The sequence below is a fragment of the Rhodamnia argentea genome, chromosome 10 (genome assembly GCF_020921035.1).
Source record: "Rhodamnia argentea isolate NSW1041297 chromosome 10, ASM2092103v1, whole genome shotgun sequence".
NCBI classification, from domain to species: Eukaryota; Viridiplantae; Streptophyta; class Magnoliopsida; order Myrtales; family Myrtaceae; genus Rhodamnia; species Rhodamnia argentea.
Window position 1 is genome coordinate 18,918,376 of NC_063159.1, and position 21,739 is coordinate 18,940,114.

Below are 21,739 nucleotides of genomic sequence, written 5' to 3' on the forward strand. Positions count from 1 at the left end.
GATGGCTGTGATGATATGACGCCAAATGGAATGATCATTCCTTACGAGCTCTATGTCTGAGATGCATCGCGTGCTATCATCATTCATTTTTGTGAATAAGAAGAGGATGGAGGAAGAAGAAGAAACCGATGGCTATAGATCGTGACAGGATATAGAGATTGAAATTAAAGTAATCACGTCATTAAGGGTCGCAAAAGAATGTGGTCACTGTTCCTAATCACAAAACCAATTTCCCCGCAATCCCATGCCTCCAAAGCATCTCTACTCGTTGCTCCATTTAACTCCTCACCGCCGACCTTCCCACCAACCGCCTCCACTTCCGACCAACCAATTGAATCCCCCGATCCCTCGTCTCCCACGTCATCATCGACAACGCACCCCCGGACGTCGATCCAATCCTCCCGCGCCCACGTGGGCCCCGCCGAGCTCGCGGACAGCCGTCTGATCCTATCGCCGGCCGCGTCCCCCTTGTGTTTACCGTCCTCATCGGCCGCCCCTGTCTCCGACTCTTCCTCCGCCGAACTCCAATAGAGCCCTCCATCGAGGACGCTCGTCGGAGAAGTCGAAGAAGCGCTCGATTCCCATTCCCGATTCTGCTTCACGTCGCCAATGTCTAATCCTGATTTGAATCCTCCGATGAGGAACGGGTGCTCCAGAAGCTGACGTGGCGTCCACCGCTCTCGTGGGTCCCTCCTCAGGCACTTACCCAGGAAATCCATCGCTTCCTCCGACAGCCACCCCGGAATCTCCGGCGACTCGACGGAGTACGCTATCCTGTAGAGGACTGAAGCCGGGTCTCCGCCGCTCCACGGCGCTCCTCCGGTGGCCGTCTCGACGACCGTGCACCCAAGTGCCCACACGTCGCAGGCGTGCCCCTGTTCCTCCCCTCTCGCGACCTCCGGCGACATGTACATCGGAGTGCCGCCGAACGGCGCCTCCGCCGCCGCCGGGTCGTCCACCCGCCTCGCGCAGCCGAAGTCGGCGAGCTTTGGGCCGTCTTCGCCGATCAAGATGTTGCTGCCCTTCACGTCGCAATGCGCGATGCCTCGCGAGTGCAGGTGCTCGAGACCCTCCAGAATCTGGCGGGTGTAGCGCGCGATCGTCGGCTGGCTGAGTCTGCCTCCGAGTTTCCGACTCAGGTCAGCGAGTGTGCCTCCGGGCACGAACTCCATGAAGAGGTTGTACATCAGCTTATTGTTGCCTTCTCTGGTGACGTCGAAGCCTCTGTACTCGACTATGCGAGGGGAGGACAAGGAGGAGAGGATTCGCTGCTCTCTCTGGAGGGACGCCGACGCTCCCAGCTCGGCGGACTTCACCGCGAAGACCTCGCCGGACTCGGCCAAGGTGGCGAGCGAAACGGCGGCGGTGGAGCCGTGGCCGACGGTGCGGCCCCTGGTCCACTCCATCGTGGGGTTCAAGAAGGGTTAGAAACAGAGTCGTGCTTTGCGTGAGAGCTTCTGCAGTACGCGTTGAATGATTGTGAACAGAGTGGTGTTCATATATAGGAGGCCCTTTGAAAAGAACGAAACTTTTTCAACGTGTAAAAACAATTTTTGGGTTGACAGCTTTGGCCAATTGGGACGGCAATGGCATGGCGAGATGGACGCGCGACACGTCTAAGATGGTTGGGAATGTTAGAACTTATGGGAGTGGCAGATATTATGTGCGCTCGGATCCGAGAGCCTAATTTACATGAATCGTTTGATGAGATAGGATTTACGTGATACTAACATGACTAAATAATTCGTCCTAATTAAGCTCCGTATGATCAGGACGTGGAAAATATATTCTGAATTTGGAACTGCGAGCGAGAAAGGGATAGGGATGGATAAAATGCAAACTTGGATGCTTGGTATTGTTTGAGAGCGAGACTCCTTTTGCTTGTAAGAGGATTTGGATTTGGACTTGGATTTGGATTGGAGGGTAGATGGGTTGAACCACCAAAAAGGTTGATTCGGAGCATCTTGGTGAGTTCCCCTGATCACATATCCAATGGTCAAGAGAACTCGATACGGAAGTCTTTGGGCTGCGGAGAGGAGATGCAAGTCGGGTCAAAAGTCAGCACAATTAGTGGGGGAATACAAAAATTTGCCACTTGGAATCCTGGACAGACAAAGTTAGGTTTACCTCATAACAGAATCAGGTCCGTGTTTCGGACATTTGGGTTGCAAAATCCTTAAAACTTTTGCGAAAGGAGAAGATACCCACCTGGCATGAATGAATTGGTCGCAGATTTGCAATGCTTGAGTGGAGAAACCACAACCCGTGCCTCAAGCATAAAGCTTGATATTATTGAGTGATCTGTTAAACTGCCAAGTGTCGCTGCTTTTTTGCGTTGTTACGTGTGAGTTTCCATTTGCTTGAGCAACTCGTTGTACTTGGTTACCTGCGAGTGAGGTTGAAGTAATCCTCCGCTCCAAGCAATTGACGCCTTTCTTTCTTTCACCACGTAGGAGCTGTCCGTTTCTAGTTATGGTCTGAGATACAAAGGGCTCGATGCTTTGCCCACTCCCATTTGCTGCAAGATCATTTACTTAGACATCACGTAGAGGAGACACATAGCAATCACAGTCCGATACCGATACACATATATGCACACATACTGAAAAAATTATCCAAAAAGTCCTCAACTTTTTCACTTTTACCTGTTTAGTTCAATTTTTAATTGTGTCCATTGAGTCTTAAATATTTTAACATTGTGCCAATCGAGCTCACTTGATCAATTTCAGCAGGATATCGTGGATATGGACGCCCGCACTAGATCGGCAAAAGTGCAAGAAGATTTATAACTTTTTGGACAATTTTTCTAAATATGTGCACACCCAATTGCTCCATCTTCCTAAATTTCGACACCAAGACCTTGCCTCTCATCTTATCATCTCTCTATAACCATGCCGTTTATTCGTATGTTCACATGGAGAAAGACTCCGTGTACATGGCTTATAGAGGTTGCGGGCACACATATGCAAAAGGGATGTCATTGCCTCTAGTACCATGTTAAAATACTAAAAACCGATAGATGAAGAGAGACTATATATATATATATATATATATATATATATGAAGAGCAATGTGAAATAGTATTTCAAACAATAGTTGGGTTTCGTTAGTTGGACCAACGAAACGGAGCGAAGAGAAATTAGATGGGGATTTGTTGAGTTTTGGGGTTTATGATGCGTAGCTTGGAAGACGGATAAATTGATTGGAAGGAAGCCTTTCACCAAACGCGTCTCGCGTGGACTCTCCGTCGCTTCTCGTTTCGCGGTTGGGGGGCCATTTCCTTCGGGGTATTCAAAAGGCCAGAGGTTTGTGGGGGCCCACGATCGGCCCACCCAATTCCGTCAGGCCACGTGTATCACACCGTTTAGGAGCCAGATGGCGAAGTACGTTTTCCTTTTATTACATGCAGAGAGCATTTAACTCTCTCTCTGTTTTTTTTTTTTTTGGTCCAATTTCTCCGTCCATGAAAACGGACCGACATTGTAATATTTGTTATTTTTTTTTTCCGCCACGGGGGTTCATAAAGCCGGAAGATTGCAATTTGCATTGAACGTCTCAGATGAAAGATGTAAGTAGGGAAACGTGGAGCGGAGGAGGGCGTGACATTGGTCTGATCTCAATGCTTCGAAAAGACAGCTGTCTTGCAACTCCGTAAAACAATCTTAAGCGTATATTAACAAGTTCCTATGGAGTGTTTCCGGTTGATTAGCGGGAGGGAATGCGTTAATCAAGGGGGCTCTCCCTGTCGCTATCACTAACTAAGCTGTTTCCTCTCTGTTGGGTTCATTCGATGCTCGCTGAAAAGCAAAAAGAATTACACAAAAAATCACAAACCTAAGTCTTAAATCATTTGATATTTTTTCAATTGAGTTCTTGACACCGATAGCATTATGTGACACGGTCGGCATTAACGTGGATGAATTTTTTAATATATTAAAAACATGAACATTTTGTTTTTGTTTATTTTTGGTGTTTATTTATTTTTATTTTTTTCTGTCGTTGTGCTGAAGAGATCATCATTGATTCTCGTCGATCGCGAAGGCCTTGGAGAAGGTCATAGCTGTCTCGCGTGCAGCTCCCGCGACACGCGAGGTTGCGAAGGCCCTTCCCCAAGTCTTGTTAGAGTCTTGGTGCTCGCAGCCTCGCCAGTTGCTTTGTGGCCTCGTCAGCTGCCGGCAAGGTTGCGAAGGCTCTCCCGCCTGCGACATGTGAGGTCGTGGGCTCACGTGTCGGCCCTCCCCTGGTCTGACAAGGGTCTTGGCACTCATGACTAACAAGGCCACGATGGCCTTACTCAAGGCCTTTTGCAGCCCTGCCAGTCGCGGGCAAGAGCACCAAGGCCCTAGCTGACCGCTGGAGAGGCCTTTGCATTTGACTAGAGTTGCCGGTGACCTCACCAACACAATGATAAAAAAAAAAATTAAAGAAAAAAATAAAAAAAAAAAAATTCAAATTTAAAAAAATATTCCCGTCATCTCCGGTTAAGAAAAATCAATTGACAAAATAAAAATTTTTAGGATTGAATTGAAAAAGTACAATAAGTTTAAGACTGCAAATAATTTTCCCCTACCCTCTTCGTCATCGAGTTTGTTCATGAACTTCCACCGCATGTTTCGGCAAATTTTCTCGCTCAATACCTAGTCCCTGAGTAGTAATCTCCCATCAATCCGCTAACGTGTAGGGCCAAGCATTAGTCGCTTAATAGACTGTATAAGCAATCGCCCAACAATGAACGTTGAACAAACCGTCGTCAGAACTATGCATACGTCGTCGTCGTCTCTTGGACACACGTTAAATATGCTTGATGTCAATTGGGTTTCGCGCATCGAATCTCATGATCACAACTTTTACCTGCTGTCGAAAATGCTTCTAGAACGTTTAGCATGGACATCAAACATTTTCAGGTGAGCCGAGAGAACATCTCGTGATCCTCCCAGCTGACAAAAATGCTAATTTTCCGAATTTCGAACTACTAAACATGTACGTGAAATTCATCCAAGCCACCTACATGAACTCCTCCTCCTTTTTCTTTCAGTAAAAAAAGAGGCATCACCTTCCTGGGTATGTTCTTTTATACAAGGACCAGAATCTAGCATGGTATTAGCTTTACAAACAGTCGTAGAAGATGATTGCTTCATGTCCATAAACTATACAGGAGCGTAGGGATAGAAGATGTTTTCATGACATGTCCATAAAACTGTAACACGTGTAGAGATAAGACGCAGAAGCACAGCAAAGAAAAGCATCAATGCATTCACGCCGCTTCGGCGAATCCGACTTGCATGTTCCCGTAGTCGAACACCGTGTGGTACCGGCCCATGAAGACATCTCCCAAGATCCTGCATCAGTAACGTGACACTAGTTTAGTCCCCGTTAAGTTGCAGCAAATATTTGACGACTTGTGATAAGCAGTCACCCAAGAAACTGAACTATAAAACAACAAAAGAAAGAATTTGGTGCCCACATGTTGGTCATGATGAGGAACGACTGTTTGAAACTTTTGACACTAGAAAGTTTTAGGGTAAAAAACATAAGATGGAAACTGTCTCAAAGATGTTGAAGTCATATACGAGGAGTATACCAGAGAGGTCCACGAGGTGGCGCCACGTCCAAAGCGATGAATCCACTGACGCACTGAGCTGCGAGTCCCTCCCCGACTTGAAGCACGTACTGGTGCAATGACATCACCATCCAAAAGTATATGAGCCAATAAAAATCAAGTAAATTGCATAGGAATAGGAATAGGAATAGGAATGAAACATCACAAGATGTAGATGCAACATCCATAAACTACTGGACAAATACACATCGACATGCTTTTACAGTTGGCTTCGATAACGTACCTCCTCTGGGGCAAGATCAAATACCCGACCACCAATTGTGAAAGAAACGCTGGGCAGAGAAGCTAGATCACCACAGTCAACCACTGATTCTCCCATTGGACTAGGCAAACGATCACATAGCTGCCAAGTGCAATTGGCATTGGAAAGATAAGCTTCATGTGAGGCCAGCTCTCTCTAGGAATAGACATGGCCGAAGCTGATTACCTGGTTGACGTAATCCAAGATTTGTTCTTCCGTTTGATTTTTCCTCAGCTGGTTCTGCATCCAAACAACTGCCATTTCACAAACAGTACACATTCCATCACGCAGACCACCTGATGACTTGTGCTCATGCTCGTCCACCACGCTCTCAATCCCCATCCTGCATAAACACGGTCATTCCAGCGACAGTGGCTCAAAGAATCTATAACGATACCACTTTCTAGGTCGTCAAAAAAGGACTATGACTACTTTTTCATCCTGCCGTTCCCAACTGGGAGGGGAGGGCGGAAAAGGCAACTGACCTAACACCACGAGTGCCATCGAATGTACAGAAGCCCATTTGAGAACAGATTTTCTGAGGTTGTGCCTATAAAATTACAGCGAGAACAACACACAATATATCCTGTGAGGCACATTAAGTAGAAGCAGAACAGAAGCTTGATTAAAAAGAACTTCAAAAGGTTTTACCTCAGCTAACAACATCTCCAGAATGGTTTTACCATATTGGCCAACCACCATTTTGCATTCTTGGCTTACCACGCCAGATGCTCCTATGGCATGGTTGATTTGGGTTATCACAGTCTGATAATCCCACATAACGTCAGAACAGAGAAGCGCTTCTAGAAGGATACCACTTTAATATAAAAATGGTGTGCAATACAGTAAAGCCGTGCTTAAAAATAGGTACAGTTGGTTGAAGGCATGCTACAACAAGAAAAAAAGAATTGCAACACATGGAGGCCTCCATCATTCACAGAAAAAACAAAAATTCTACACTTCATTCCTTATTATATTTTTTGTTGTCGACGGAAAGGATTGAAACTTTTCACATGGTAAATTTGGGCTAGATGAAACAGGCCCCTAAAATATCAAAATATTGGTAAATGTTTTTAAATTGTCAACATATGATGTTATTGACAAGTTTAATACATCTATAACACCTCGCCAGTACAACTTGTGAATACTATTAACTACAGTATAGGACAAGTGAGAAAATCAGTGAATCCTGTTGATTGCATCTTTTAGTCTTGTAATATTACTTTCTGTTCGAACAAGATAAGAAAAGGCCTAGAAACCAAGGAACTAAACAGCTCCCGTTTAGTACTAACGAAGATGAACGAAATAATTGTAAATAGTAGTTTACTAATGTTCTGCACTAGGCACGACCACCACTCAAAGAACTCACTGAGGTACTAATTCCAGAAAGAGGGGTTCTATGCTATATGAAGCTTATATATAATTGGATTAAATCCAAAACCAAAAGTGCTTTGTAAGGGGGTTGCCACACAAACGCAGGGGAGACGCAATATTTTTATGAGAGTCTTAGGTGATAACCATTTCTTTTCTCCAACAAACAAAAGCAACTGAAAGAATGACTATATTGCAGAAAATCACAAGAAATACAGTTTCATTCACCATGATAACCAACTATTCAGCTGCTTAACATTTTATTTAGGTTTTATAAGAGAGTGAATAAAAAGTTCAGCTGTTAAAAGTACATACTGTAGGGCCCGCCAACAAGGATGTTCCGGAATCAGCAATTGCTGAACAACCACCGCTACAAAATCCTGAAAAAGAAGTACCCCGATCTCAACACCCTAAAAGCAGGAGAATGAGAAAGTAATATAAAGGAGATGCGAGCTAAACAACATGGGAATACCAGTCGTTTCACCATCAATCAGCACATCACCCATGTCAAACTGCCAAGAGAATGTTAACATGGATGAATTAAATGTAACGCTTGATAAGAAAGCAGTAGAAGGCATGCAAACTGTTACAAGGACTAGTTGGACTTCTGAAAATCTACCTGCCAGTAGCCCTTCTGTGTCACGGGAACATATGTATGCTCGCCCTTGTAGTGACTAGAATCAACCCCACCAAACACAAGCTCACCACCTTCTTCCCCTTTAGTGTTTCGGTTTAGCCAAAATGAGAAAACAGGCTCCGGAACAAGATCCTGATCGACCATGTTATACCTGTGAATTAGACCGAAAATATGATATTTAATCCAGCATGTTGCACAGAGAGATAGACAGAGATGGATAAGGTGGAATTTATTAACCTCTCCGAAAGCTTAGCATCTCGATTGTTAGAATATTTAATCAACCAAGAATGAAACTGTGATGCAAGATAAGCTTGCACTTGTTAGAGTTATACACTCTCCAAAAGCTTAGGACATACAATACTGGGATGAAAAATAAGCCTGAAAAGGTGTACTTCCATTGTTGTAAAATGCCGACTTACCAGACTGGAACTGCTTTCCCAACTGATATCTCTTGAAAACCAAGCCCCAGGATGCCATCAAACTTTGCAGCCAAGAATGTGATGCCAGGCTCTTTGGTTGCCTCAATAAATTCCTATACGGTGGTTGTAGAAAAGGCATCACTGTACAATCTATTTGACATTATATTTCAGGCCGTAAAAGGCAGAGCCTAATACCTGCTTCTTGACAACAAGATCGCCAACTTTCACATTATCCTGGCTAAAGAATCCAGAAATTGCTCCAGATCCATAATGGATATCAGCAGATTTCCCTGCAATATTTACAAAGATATCCTCACTCTGCAGTACTATTTGAAATGCATACATATCAAATGATAGGAAGGGCACATTTAGAACTTCAAGAACCACGTCTATGAGTGGGTTGCAGGCATATCTACCCTACTATTGTAGAGTATAAAAGGAGAGAGAGATTCAGAAGCCAAAAATAACATCACTTGCAAGTTGATGAATTTCAGTAAAAACAGCCAATAGCACTCTAGACAAGCAAACAGATTTTTTTTTTTTTTTTTTTTTTTTGGGTCCAAAAACAGATTTTAGGGATGAGAACAAATACCGTTCTTCTTGTAGGTACTCGATTCACTTGACTTGTATTTAGAATGCAAGTAGCATGCAATCTGCAATAGAAGTTTTCAAATAGATAATGCAAGATGGATCAGCAACAAACTCAAAGAAAAAATTATAACCTACTAAAGTTCTCTCCAGACAAATTATCTAAAACTAGGAGACTAACCGAGAAGTAACACTTTGAAGAGGGCACCCAAAGATTAGAGCTCCCTGTGTCAAATATCACAGTAAACTTTTGGGATGGGGTTCCAATGCCAATCTCACCATAATACTGAGCATCCATGTAATTCTTCAGGGACACGATATCAGTGTCCTCATAGTCGCCGTTATAACCATGGAAACTGTACTTCCTCTCAATCCCCCCCAGAGTCCCTCTTTCCTCGGAATATCTCTGTCCCGTGACACGGTTGAGTTGGTCCAACTTCTTCTTCTTCAGTCCAACCCTGATCAGCCGATCATTGGACAAGGAAAACACGGCGGGCGACAAGAGCAACAAAAGGAAGACAGCAACCAGAGCAGCTCCAGATTTGGCACCCATAGTAAAACTGCAAAATTCAATGACCGCAACACTTAAAAAATAATTACCAAAGGAAGCATGTAAGCTCAAAAAGACCACATGTGTGTTCGAGACATAACATGAAAAGCAAAAGCCTTTTTAGACAATGATTTCTGTCTGAGAAAAAAGAAAACACGTTCATCTCAGTCTTGATCAAGACGTGACGCAGAAAGCTTAAGACTTAATAGTCTCTTGATTTCCGAAGGCGTGTACTTTCACTTTGCAACCCAAAATCAAAACCTAAGTTTCAGACTCGAACTCAGTCTCTCGGTTTTGCTACAACTGATAAGCTTTGGAGACCAACCGTCATCGCTCATCAAGACCCATCACCAGAACCATAGTGATCCAAAATTAATCGCCTACACGCAAAAATTCACTAAAATGAATTGAAATTTCAGCTCTGGACCAGCTGGCTTGCGTAACTTCGGAAAAATTACCTTCTAATTCGGTGTTTCACTCCACCGATCAGTTAGATAAGAGCAGGTATCCAAGTAGAAAACTTGAGCTTAATTTCAACCTCAAAGAAGGCAAAGACAGAATCAAGGTAAAACGCAGAGCCGAAAATCCCTCCAACACTGGAGAGATATGAAACCGCAGCTCTTACGTACCACAACAGAACGAGGTATTCGCTTTCGCAAACTACTTTTCCACCATAACCCGATCCTCCAGACCAAATTCTCACACAGGCAAGCAGTCACGGAGAGTAGAGATAGAGAGAGAGAGAGAGAGAGAGAGAGAAGGGTTGCGTCGTACCTGAGAATTGATTCGAGGCACCGGCCAAAGAAAGCGGTTTGGACCAAAAAAAACAGACAAGGAAATAGAAAGAAACCAAAGGGAAGCGAAGGAGACGGAGAGGACCAAGACGAGGAGATAACTTCTAATATGCTCCTCGCGGCACCTCAGCCGCCGATGCGGGCATATCCGACGGCCTTGCGGGCTCGAGACGAATTTCTCGTCTCGGCCTCAAACTTCTCGTATTCGCGACGTGTCGGAACACCAGTGGCTGCATGTTGGTCAGGTCCTTTTGTGCCCATGCGTAAGAAGCAAGAAAGTGGGATTGCCAAGTGGCAGGCCGCCACCGCAACTACCATCCACACTTCGAGCTGGACATGAGAAATATCTTCCGATAAATAAATAAATAATTAAAAAGACGAAAAAGATGGGGAAAGAGAGGGACATTGGGAATGTGGGCCATCAGATAGACGTCAAAGTGAAGCCTGATGAACGGACGAGATTAATTGCGTATACTCTCCGTCTTTGTCTTTTCATGTTATGCTTTATTTTAATTCCATTTTCTCGGTTTCGTCGCCGATGATAATTCTTAGGTGCCTGAGATTCCAAGCTTTGTCCTCAAAATTTCCGAAGGATTGAACGAGGGGCTTGATGTCCGAAAGGGGATATAACGGCTATAAGTGGACGAAAGACTCGATTTTCATGTTACAGCACGGATGGGCAAGTTATCAACCGTTAGTTGCCAGCTACTGTGCGACGGAAAAATTACACTATCAGTCCTAAATTTATTGAATAGTTATCGATTCAGCTATGAATTTTCTAATTTGACCACCGTCTTAACTTATTGAATGGTTATTAATCTAGTCCTAATTTTTCTAATTTGGCCAATGTAATACTGAATTTTTGCAAGAAATTTCAATATACTCCTTTCGACCAATTATCTACGTGGAACGCCGACGTGTAGATCCACGAGTAGTCCGATCATCTTACAACTACCTATGGATCGCTACGTCAGCGATTCTAGGCAAGCAATTAGTCGGAAGGACTACATTGAAATTTTGCGTAAAGATTTAGTTAGAAAATTTAGGGCTGAATTGCCGGGTGTATAATAAGTTTAGGATTGCACCATGCGATATCGTGATTTTGCCACTTTGGTCATTCAACTTTACAAATGAAAAATGGGATAGTAAGAATTTAACATTACTTAATATATATGCAATTTTGAGTTGTTAAATTTATTTTTTTAGAAATGGATATGATTTACCTCATAATATTGTCCTCTATCATCCAAATTGTTCTTCTTAAAGATTTTTGCTTGAATTTCCACTAAAAGATAAGAAAGAGGAACTCGTTGTTATGATACACATGTGATTTGTGTTAGAGAAGTCCCATATTAGATAATTGATATGTTGTTGAACAATTAATATATCATAGTTAGCTCATAACTCATTAGCTTAAGCTTTTAAGTGAAGGTGTATATAGTTGAATATATTGACGGGCTCAGACTTGAGCTCCACTCTTGACGATCTCCTTATGAAAATATTAGACTTCTGCCGTGCACTCCCAACAAATGGTATCAAATGGTCTCAGAGCCGATGGTCGATTGGTTCTGATTCTATTTCCAAAAACAATTTTGGAGCAAAAACAATAATAAAAAAAGATTGATTCTAAAAAAGAGAATCATTTTTCAAAAACACAGAACAATATAAAGTCCCACATCTCTTACTTTTTCATTTCATTTCTTTCGTCACTTTCCCTCAACCTACAACAAACAATATGAATAAAAAATTTTTTTTTTTTGCGTTTTAATGCAGGGATTGAACAAGTTAAGAACACATATAATTGGAAAAAGGACAGTTTTGATGTCAAAAGTTGCATCCGGAGATCACTTTGGTGTCAAAGTTTTTGTCGTATCACTTGAGTGCCAAATTTTTTAAAAAAAGATCATTTAAGTGCTAACTCTGATATTCTTCGTCGGAAATCCAAAGTGGCGCTTTTTTTTTAATAAATAATGCTGACGTGGCTTGATAGATGTCCATCGTAGCATTTTTTTTGAATTTTAATTTTTTATTTAAAATAAATTTAAAAGATAAGCTAAAAAATTCAAAAAAATAAAAAAAAATAAAAAAAAATGAGAGATTGATCAGGCGGCGAGGTTTACAGCAAGCCCTTGCTACCTAATTTGCCTATCTTTTTTTTTTTTTAAGTTTTTTAGCTTATTTCAATTTATTTAAATAAAGTTTATATTTTAAAAATTTTATGTTAATTTTTATTTTTTAAAATATATTTTTATTTTTTTCCTAAATTTCAAGAATGGCCGAAATTTTTTGTTGAAAGCACTAAAGTGGTCGTTTTGTCTTCGATTGTGACCTAGCGAAAACTTTTGGCATTAAAGTAATCTCCATACACAACTATGCAAAAGGATACTTAAATTAAGGGGGAGCAAACCTAACATTGAAGCTCGGATGTGAGAGGGAGTTGTTAGGATATATGTGTAAATTATATTAGAGAAGTCCCACAGTGAATAATTGATGTGGCGTTGAGCAATTAATATAAAAATTTTCAGAAAGTGTTGGACTCTTGCTAATGGTAGTTACCGCCAACTTCTACCCTCCCTCAAAAACTTTCATTTCTTATATTCTTTTTTCTTTCTCGACTAATTTGAAATTTAATCTTGATTTCTTAAATATTTTATTTTTTCCTCTTTTTTGAAAAATCAGAAATCGCTTTGTAATTTGCCACATTGACATGATTGAGTGCACTGATATTGATAAAAGGATCTCATTTGGTAACTCAGACAAGATTTTTTTCCGTTAAATCATATCAATTTGATCTGGTAAATGGCTTATCCGGGGAAGAACAAGCTTCTTGGGAAGTAAGTTTGCTTATCAAGGAAGCCCCAAGCTCAACTTAGCTTTTACATGGATTCTAAAGCGACACATTACAAGCGAGAAGCAAGTAAGGTGACGAACTGCCTCATCGAAGTCCAACGTAATAAAAACCTTCTTTCTAATAGGACCTTGCATCTGACAAAAAAAAAAAAATTGGACCTTATTTCCCCTTAAAACCCTTTGGGCTCTGATTTGTTTTGAATCTATATCTATGTATACTCGTTCCTTATCTTAATGAATGAGAACTATATTTCAAGTTCAAAACAAGTACTTGAGTGTGATTCGAAAAATTTTAGAGTTTCCAGTAGAGCCAAGGCCTTAGTTGGAGCTACCGATGATGCCATGACAGTTCGTACAAAGCCATCCACGAGAAGATCCGAGCAATTGCCATTCATATATGCTATGGCTCTTTCATTAGTCCCTTCCAATTAAGGGTGTCAAAAAAGCCTGCATCGGTCCGACCGGCGCGGCCTGGCTCGGCCCGACCCTACCCGACCCAGCCCGGCCCGAAAATTCACCCTAATTTTTGGGCCTTTCGCGCCGGCTTGGTACTGTTAGGATCGAGCCTAGTCGGGTTGGCCCTGTTCCGGCTTTTTTTTTCACCAACGTTTTCTTTTTAATGTATCCTATTTTCATTTTTATTTTTTATATTCTTTCATTCAATGGACATGTCAATTGATTTTGATTATAAAAAAAAACGACCCGACCCGATTCAACCCGGCCCGACCTGAAGAAAGTTCGACCGGGTCGAGCTTAGCACTGTTCGGTTTCGAGCCGACTCGAACCGAGCCGAGACCCGGCCCGTTGACACCCTTACTTCCAATAAGCTCCATCAATGCTTAAATTTAAGACGCCTTATTTTGGTGGTTTCCACAGTCGATCCGAAGCTTGTATGAGTTCAGTTCTTTCCTTGGAACTAATTGTCTAGTGAGCAATACGATCATACAAGGTCGAAGCAGCTTCCGGTAGCTTCCCTGAGTTTGAGACTTATGCTCGAAACACAAAATTGTTTCTTTACTTCCAAATTAAGCAGAGAACAACAAAGAGAAATTCTAAATGTAGAAAAGAAGAATTCTAGAAGGAATCAATCGTGATTTCTATATTCCTTCTACTATTTACAAGGCTATAAGCACATTCATATACAGAGAAGAGAACCAACCCTAATTGACCTATAAATCAAGGGATATACATAGAAAGAGTATAAAATAAGAAGAACTCTTCCTGTTTTGAATCTAATAGATAGTTCACGCTAATACTAAAGACATCGTGATATGTTGAAAGTTAATCAACCATTCCTCAATTAATGATAAACTTGAATTTTTTTTTTGTCAACGTTAAACCTGGATTTGATATACTGGTATTTAGGGCCGGGTGAGACCATAACTTTGACGTCTAAGGGCAAAGCAAAAGAACATGCCCAATCATCTCTACCCCTTCTTACTCCGAAAAAGCTGAATCTCTAGGTACAGATTGTAGAGAGTTTTCTACCAAAAAAGATTATCCTTTGTAGTGAGTGCACTTTGGCAAGTATTCCCAAGAAAAACATTAATTTTGGACAGAGTGGGTGCCTACCATATCTATGCTAGAGGGCGCGCAATGTTTCAAATGACGAGAAAGCCTTGTTGACGTTCGAGTTAAAACATTTATCTCTGTTCTTCTTATACACCCTTTCTACTGGGAAAATCCTAGACTTAGAGATAGGGCACAAAAGTTCATCTGTAGTGGCTTGAGGTCCCAATGGAAATGTTAGGATGTCACTTATGGGGCGAACAGTAACACTTTTAGAATTGAATTTCTGCTCCATAAATGCTTCCAAAGCATAAATCCGTTTGGTAATTTAACTTATGAAGTAGAAATCCATTTGGTAAAAATTTTTACTTCTGAAAGGAATTTCTACTTCTAAAGTTGTTTTTCCCTCAATTTGAAAAGTTAAAAAAAAATTGCTTCTCAACTCAAGAAGTACTTCTCACCTCACCTATTTTTCATTACGTTCGCACTCTCTTTTCAACCACGCTCGCATCCACTTGCCTCCCCCCATCGTCGATCCCCGCACACCGCCAGCTGCTGCTGCCTATCGCCGATTGTGAACACAGCCGCCTCAGGCCTCCACCGGCCGCTGCCCACCTCCTCTCGTCCCCCCCACGCCACCCGCCGACCTCCCACTGCTGCCAACCACCGTCGACCTCCGCCGAGTGGGCCCATCGCGGCTCGTAACCACCGCCACCTACCGGCCGCCGCTCGTGACCATTACCACTTGCTACCAATCGCCAACCATTGCCGACCACCGACCTCCGCTAGCCACCACCGCCTCCATCGACCACCGCCAACCGTCAACCATCGCCTGCTCGCCGTTGCGGATCGCTGCCTTCGGCCGTTGACGATCGGCAACACCTACAACGACCACCGCCGCCCCGTCGTCACCGTCTCCAGCTGTCAAAGTAAAAAATAATTAATAATTTTTATTTTAAAAAATTTAATAATATTTTTAATGATAAAAATTATTTTCAAAAGAAATTTAAAAAGTTAAAAAAAGAAGTAGAAATTTTTCGGTTGCCACAATAATTTTTCATAAAATATTTTGTGTTAATAATATTTTAGAAGTAGAAATTTTCATCTGTTACCAAACGAATTTCTCCGATCGTAAATCAACTTCTGCTTCTAGTAAAAGTAGATAAATTAACTTCTGGCTAGAAGTTGATTTCTGAAGCGGAAATGTTGCCATGCATGCCCTTTGTATCTCTTCAAAGCAAGGTTTCCAATATCTGTTCATTCCATATCTGCTGGTCTTTTTTATCAGATCACCAACTCAAGCTAAATCATCTCTATTAGAAAGCCCCCAATCACTCTCCTTTTTAGCCATCTGTCCTCTAATTTTAATGCTTTCCCCATTACCAACTACCACATAACCGAGGGTTGTATGGCTTCCCTATCCATTATGATGCTCTACTAACTCCAAAATTGTTTAGCGCCTTAGCTTGCATGCAAAAAGTCACCAAGGGGAAAGCACAAGCCTTTTATCACTCGACTCCATAGAGTTATGGGCTAATTAACAATTCTCCAAGCTTGCCTTTTAAGCATAGCTTTATTCAAAGTTATCAAGTGCCTGAAATCCAATCTACCACTATCATATCTGACTTTCAGGATATCCTATTTCTTCCAATACATACTCGTTCGCTTCTTATTATTTTTCCACCGGAAATTGGCAACCTACTATTTAATTGCGTGGCAAATAAACATTTGGATCTTAATAATAGATATTGCATATTGAGGAATAGCTTGCATTACCGTTTTAATGAGGACTTCCTGCCCTACTTTAGATATTGACTTCTTTTTCCATCCCTCAAGCTTCATATAAACTCTCATTAGTATTCAAGTAAACATTTATTTTTCAGATTCCTTCCTAGATAGTTTCATGTCTTCTCAGTTTCAAGTACTCTTTGCTCTCTGGCCATACAATTTTCCAACGCCCGAGGATAATCTTTGTTGAAATACATTCCTGACTTGTTCCAATTAATATCTTGCCCTAATGCATAATAATATTGATTCAAAACCGTGGCTACATTCTACCTTTAACAGATTTTTCCATAGAGCAAAAAGATGAAATCATCTGCAAATAATAGATGGGATAGTGGTTGTCAAAAAAAAAAAAAAGATGGGATAGTGTGAGGCATGAGCTATTCAGCTTAATCCCTTTGATACTTCTTTCATCCAGTGCTTTCTTTCACCGTGTGAGATACCACATTAGCTACTAGAATGAATAAGTAAGGGAATAGAGGCTCACCTTCCATTATACCTCTCGAGGGTTGAAAATAGGGTAGTCGTTCTCCATTGAAATTGACACTAAATGAGACCATCGAAACGTGCCCTATCACCCGGTTAGCCATTTACAAAAGAATCTCATTTTTAGCATATTGGCCTTTACAAAATCCTACTCCTCGCAATCACAGGTATTTCATGTCTAGTTTGAAGATTGCCTAAAACTCTCTCTTTCTCTTGCAACTTCTCAACTGGTATGGAACATCCTGAACCATTAAGATATTGTATTGGATTCAAATGCGCTTTCTCTAGGGATATCAATTCTAGCAACCAAGGTTTAAGTCGGTTAGCCAAAACTTTTGAAATAAATTTTATATGAAAAGTTACACAAGTTGATTGGCCGAAATTTGCTCTAGTTTTTTAGGATGAGGAAGATATGTTATCTATTCAATTCTGGATTGAGTTGCCCAGAAAAGAAGAATTTTCGTACTTCATTGAATACCTGACTGTGGATATCTTTCTGTCATACTTGATAGAATTTTTCATTTAAACCATTAGGCCCAGATGCTTTGATGGCTCCCAACTAAGGGATAGTCGTTGTGACCTCCTCTAGTGCGACTTTCTCCGTTAGGCATGTGTTCATTTCATGCTCCACTAGCCACGAATAATCCTTCAACATGGTTGCAAAATTTCCATACGTAGCAAAACATTATATATCTTTGATGTAGTCCACAGTCATTGGTTTCACCTGGATAGGATATCTAATCCAGTCTTCTTCGTTAACTTTCAACGTGAGACATCTTGTTCCTTTGTCTTCTTTGAATGGTTTTGGCATGAAAATACTTCGTGGTTTTATTCTTTTATTTCAACCAGTTGATTCTAGAGCGCATCCCTCGATACATCTCCTCCTACCACCATAACCTTTCTATTTCACAATTTAGCAACTGCACTCTAGCCTTGTCATAGTCTTGATTCGTATTATTCATGATAGTTTGAAGCTCCTCCTTCAATAGGTTGATTTTTCTCAGTGCATGGAAGAATTTATTCTTACTCCACTTAGTTAGGGTTCTGGAAACACTGCCCAATTTACTCAACAAGCCTGCATTTGTCTCCTTCCTTGATAGCTAAGTATTCCATACTACTTGCCCATACTCTTCTTCCTCAAGCAAAAAAGTCAAATTTAAACTCTCTCTTCTTTGAACATGATCTGGATAAAGTGATAATAGGATTGGATTATGGTTGGAGCCTATGGCTGGAATGGCAAAGGTGTCAACATAGGGTAATAAGACTCTCTAATCAATGATTCATCAAGCTCTATTGAGTCTATTAACATGATCATCTCCCCCTTTTGTTGGCCTAATAAATGCACATCCCTCACTTTCCAAATTCACTAGTGAGCACGAGTCTAGGAAATCCTAAGAAACTTTCAATAATGTAGCTTTTTGTTGGTTGTCTTCCAACTTCTCCTAGTGATAGAGAATTTCATTGAAGTCACCATTACAAACATAGGGCAGATGACTATAGGAACCAATATGTTGCATTCTCTGTTTGTTCTTTGGAATTTACACACCATATCAATGAAAAATGAGCTCAGCTGGATTCAACTGTTAATGAGATTTGGTTATTTTACAATAAATAGCAATTGGGTTGGGCCCAAAATAGCTCTCAAATTGAAAGCGTTGTCTCAACTCAAATAAAACCCGATCTTTATTTTTTGTCACCATGAGAAACATCAGGCTGGTCTTTCCTAAGCCACAAGAACCCTGTGGGACTGGAACGTTAGGGGATTGCTTTATCCTTGACGATTCCAGCATATGAACTTTATTATAACTCGGTCGCTTATCCACCAAAGCCCACTTTCCACAATCATTCAACATCTGAATCGAATCTCTAACAAGTTAGCTTCATCTAAACCTTGCTAAGTAGATGGTTGTCTTATATAAAGATTGTACCTTCTGCTTTTCTTGTTCCCAGTAACTTTCTACCAATTCTACTTTCTGTCTAGGTTATCTTCCACTACTGGCGATGAAAGGAGCTATAAAACTTTGGGAGTGCCCGAGATATGGGAGGCCAAGACTTTGGTCCCTGATCTTATAAAAGAGCTAAATGAGTTGGGTAAGTTTTCTTACCTCTCTCATCTAGCACGCTGATGCGATGATGTCGCGGGCTTATTATTTCTTTGATATAAGGTCTAATTTGGCCCGAATTAACTAGGGTTTCTAGCACCGTTTCACCCTCTTTATCTTTTATTACTGTTTTTGTCATAAAATATCTATTAAAGAGGGCTACATTAATTAGCTTCGTTCTTCAACCAAGATCCAAGTAAACACTCTTCTTCAATTGTAAAGAATTCTTCATCATAGGGCACGTTGTTGCAAATCTTTTGCATGATAACCAATCTTCAGGCAGGAGTAGCAAAAGTGAGGGGAATGCTCATATCCTTTTTCCCCTTTTTCCTTTTTCTCTCCGTTAGGGTTTCCCACACCAAGTCGCGGCCCAGCAGATTTCCCCGAGGGAGAGAGAGAGTCTCCCTCTGTCCTTCCTTCTTCCTTCTCATCTCTACATCTCATATCTGGTTGTTTCTCCATTAGTTTATCTTTTAGGCTTTTTTGTTGTTTTCGTAGATTACGCGAACGACATCCTTGAGCTTTGAAGATCGAAACACAAGTGCCTCGGAAGAATCTATTCTCTCCGGATCTGCTCGCTTGCTTGCTCTGGCTTTGGGTGATTACTCTAGATTATCGAGCACTTCACAAGTCTTCGAGACTCTTTGTAGCTATCTTGAGCAGTGGGCATTTCTGAAAGTGATTTTGTATTCAATTGGTATCTCTTTTGTAGCTTTTCTCTCCCGATCTAGAACTAGATCTAGATTTGAGTGCTATTTTATCCCAATCTAGGGGAAAAAGACACTTTTAGTGTCAAAAGTTGTGTACGGAGATCACTTTGGTACGAAAAATTTTCGCCGGATCACTTCAATGCCAAGTGGGAGGTAAAAGGATCACTTTGAGGCCTCCGACAAAATTTTTCAACCAAAATTGCCATGTGTCATTAATAATTAATTTTTAATGTAAAATGGCATTTAAAAATAATAATAAGTCCACGTGGGCTGCCACATGAACTTCTACATTTTAAAATAAAATAAATTCAAATTTAAAAAATAGCTAAAAATAAATTCATTTAAAATATAAATTGTATTTAACATAAAATTAAAAATAAGTTTAAAATTTAACAAAAACCTTAAAAATAATAATAACACATTTCATGTTACTAGGTGGCGAGGGCTTTCACAAGCCGTGACATCCCGAATTATTCCTACATTAGGAATAATTAGAGAATAAAATCAATCTTCTTGACATGTTCTTTAAAGAACCTTTATAAGAGGCTATTTCGGAAATTTTTCGAGAAAGTTATTTTGAAATTTCTCAAGGAATGTATTACTTAACTTATTTATGAAGTTTTTTGGAAAATTGTATCAGAAAATATAATATGAAGAAATAGTTCTTGAATTGATATTTATAAATCAAATAGAATATGGAGTCAATGTTAAGTCAATTAAGTTTTTCTAAAAGATAAGAATAATGTCATTTTCAATCATTAAATGATAAGATAAGAATAATGTCACTTTCATTATTAAAGTCAAAGAAAATATAAATGAGTTCACTTTAGTTATAAATGAATTTACACTAGTAAAAATTAATAATGTCAAAGAAACTATAAATGAATTCACACTAAGAGGATTGTCAATTCAAGATAGAATCAACGTCATTTTCAATAAGTCAATGCGAAGTCAAGATAAAATAAATGTCATTTTCAATAAGTCAATGCAAAGTCAAAAGGTAAATGATAAATAGAAATGTCATTTTTAAGCATTAAATAATATGATAAAATCGATGTCGCTTTCGTCTAGATGCGGGCGAGGGCTTGCGGGCCATTGCATGCCGTCGGTGGGGGTCATCGGCCCCTGGCCGAGGCTCGGTGACCCCCGCTGGCCATGCCCCACCCTCACCGGCCATTGCCGGAGACGGTGGGGGGCGGCAGCAGAGAGTTGTGCGAGCCCTCGCCTCCTATTCCGCAACTTCTTCTTTTTTTTTTTTTTGAGTTTTTACTTCATTTTGTTAATTTTTTAAACAAAATTTGTCAATTTATTTTAAATAAAATTTGTATTTTTTTATATTTTTCAAAATTTTATATTTTTATTTAATTTTGTAAACTAATTAAGTATGTATTTTTATTTTTTGATATTCTTTTTTTAATTTTTACATTTTTAATTGCTGATTGGACCTCGCTGGAGTCTCGTCGGCTTGAAATATTAGTAAAATAATGCCAGAATAGATTTTCGATGGACCAAACTGGACTTAGCAATAAAACGATCGTTTTTTTCAAAAAACTTGGCACTTAAGTGATCCGAATGAAACTTTTGGCACCAAAGTGATCTTCGTACATAACTTTTGGCACTAAAAGTGTCCTTTTCCCCCAATCTAGATATAGATTTGGGATTCACAAGGTGTTTTCTATGTTTTACACGGTGATAGTGCTAGATACGCTGAACCTAAGCACGCACCGCCTTATGTTAACTATAGTTGCTGGAGAAAGATTTTTTGGCATGCTGATGTTGATCATTCGGTGATCTGCCGCCGGTGGTATTCGATGCTACAACAGATCCATCTTGGTGGAAAAGGTGAGTATCTACAGGGTGTACCAAGTTAATTCACATTTCGAATTTACTAGTTTTAGTTGATTTGTAGTTTCTTTGTGGAATTTGCATCTTTATGTTGCAATTATGTACCCTCTTTTTATATGAAATGAAGATTTTCGTTTCGACCAAAAAAAAAGTCTTACTGTATCTTCTTGTCTTAATAAGTGGAAATCATTCCAATGCTTAGAGGGCATGAAAGCTCTAAAGTGACTCTTGC

General features: G+C 40.5%; 2 protein-coding genes across 3 annotated transcripts; both read right to left on the reverse strand.

Moving 5' to 3' along the window:
• Positions 1–154: 154 nt before the first annotated feature.
• LOC115747630 (mitogen-activated protein kinase kinase kinase 18-like) lies at positions 155–1,533 on the reverse strand. The gene has a single exon (XM_030683851.2). It carries the CDS (start codon positions 1,404–1,406, stop codon positions 174–176), a length of 1,233 nt encoding a protein of 410 aa, XP_030539711.1. The 5' UTR covers positions 1,407–1,533; the 3' UTR covers positions 155–173.
• Positions 1,534–5,005: 3,472 nt separating this feature from the next.
• On the reverse strand, positions 5,006–10,358 carry LOC115747545 (aspartic proteinase A1-like). 2 transcript variants are annotated; one of them, XM_048271329.1, is made up of 15 exons: positions 10,201–10,342; positions 9,688–9,806; positions 9,058–9,436; positions 8,881–8,941; positions 8,484–8,578; positions 8,289–8,401; positions 7,852–8,020; positions 7,705–7,744; positions 7,548–7,612; positions 6,513–6,626; positions 6,347–6,411; positions 6,048–6,204; positions 5,844–5,963; positions 5,582–5,670; positions 5,006–5,339 (listed from the first exon to the last, which is right to left on the reverse strand). In XM_048271329.1, the coding sequence occupies exons 2-15, from the start codon at positions 9,762–9,764 to the stop codon at positions 5,255–5,257; spliced, it is 1,629 nt and encodes a 542-aa protein (XP_048127286.1). In that variant the 5' UTR covers positions 9,765–9,806; positions 10,201–10,342; the 3' UTR covers positions 5,006–5,254. The 2 variants fall into 2 exon arrangements, with proteins under 2 accessions (XP_048127286.1, XP_030539606.1); XM_030683746.2 differs by lacking the exon at positions 9,688–9,806 and having other exon boundaries at positions 10,201–10,358.
• Positions 10,359–21,739: the final 11,381 nt, after the last annotated feature.

Coding starts and splice junctions, on each gene's coding strand:
- LOC115747630 (XM_030683851.2), bottom strand. CDS start 1,406: ATGGAGTGGACCAGGGGCCGCACCGTCGGCCACGGCTCCACCGCCGCC.
- LOC115747545 (XM_048271329.1), bottom strand. CDS start 9,764: ATGAGCGATGACGGTTGGTCTCCAAAGCTTATCAGTTGTAGCAAAACC. Junction 8,402..8,483: donor ATCTTGTTGTCAAGAAGCAG/GTATTAGGCTCT, acceptor ACCACCGTATAG/GAATTTATTGAGGCAACCAA. Junction 7,613..7,704: donor GATTGATGGTGAAACGACTG/GTATTCCCATGT, acceptor CTTCTTTTTCAG/GATTTTGTAGCGGTGGTTGT.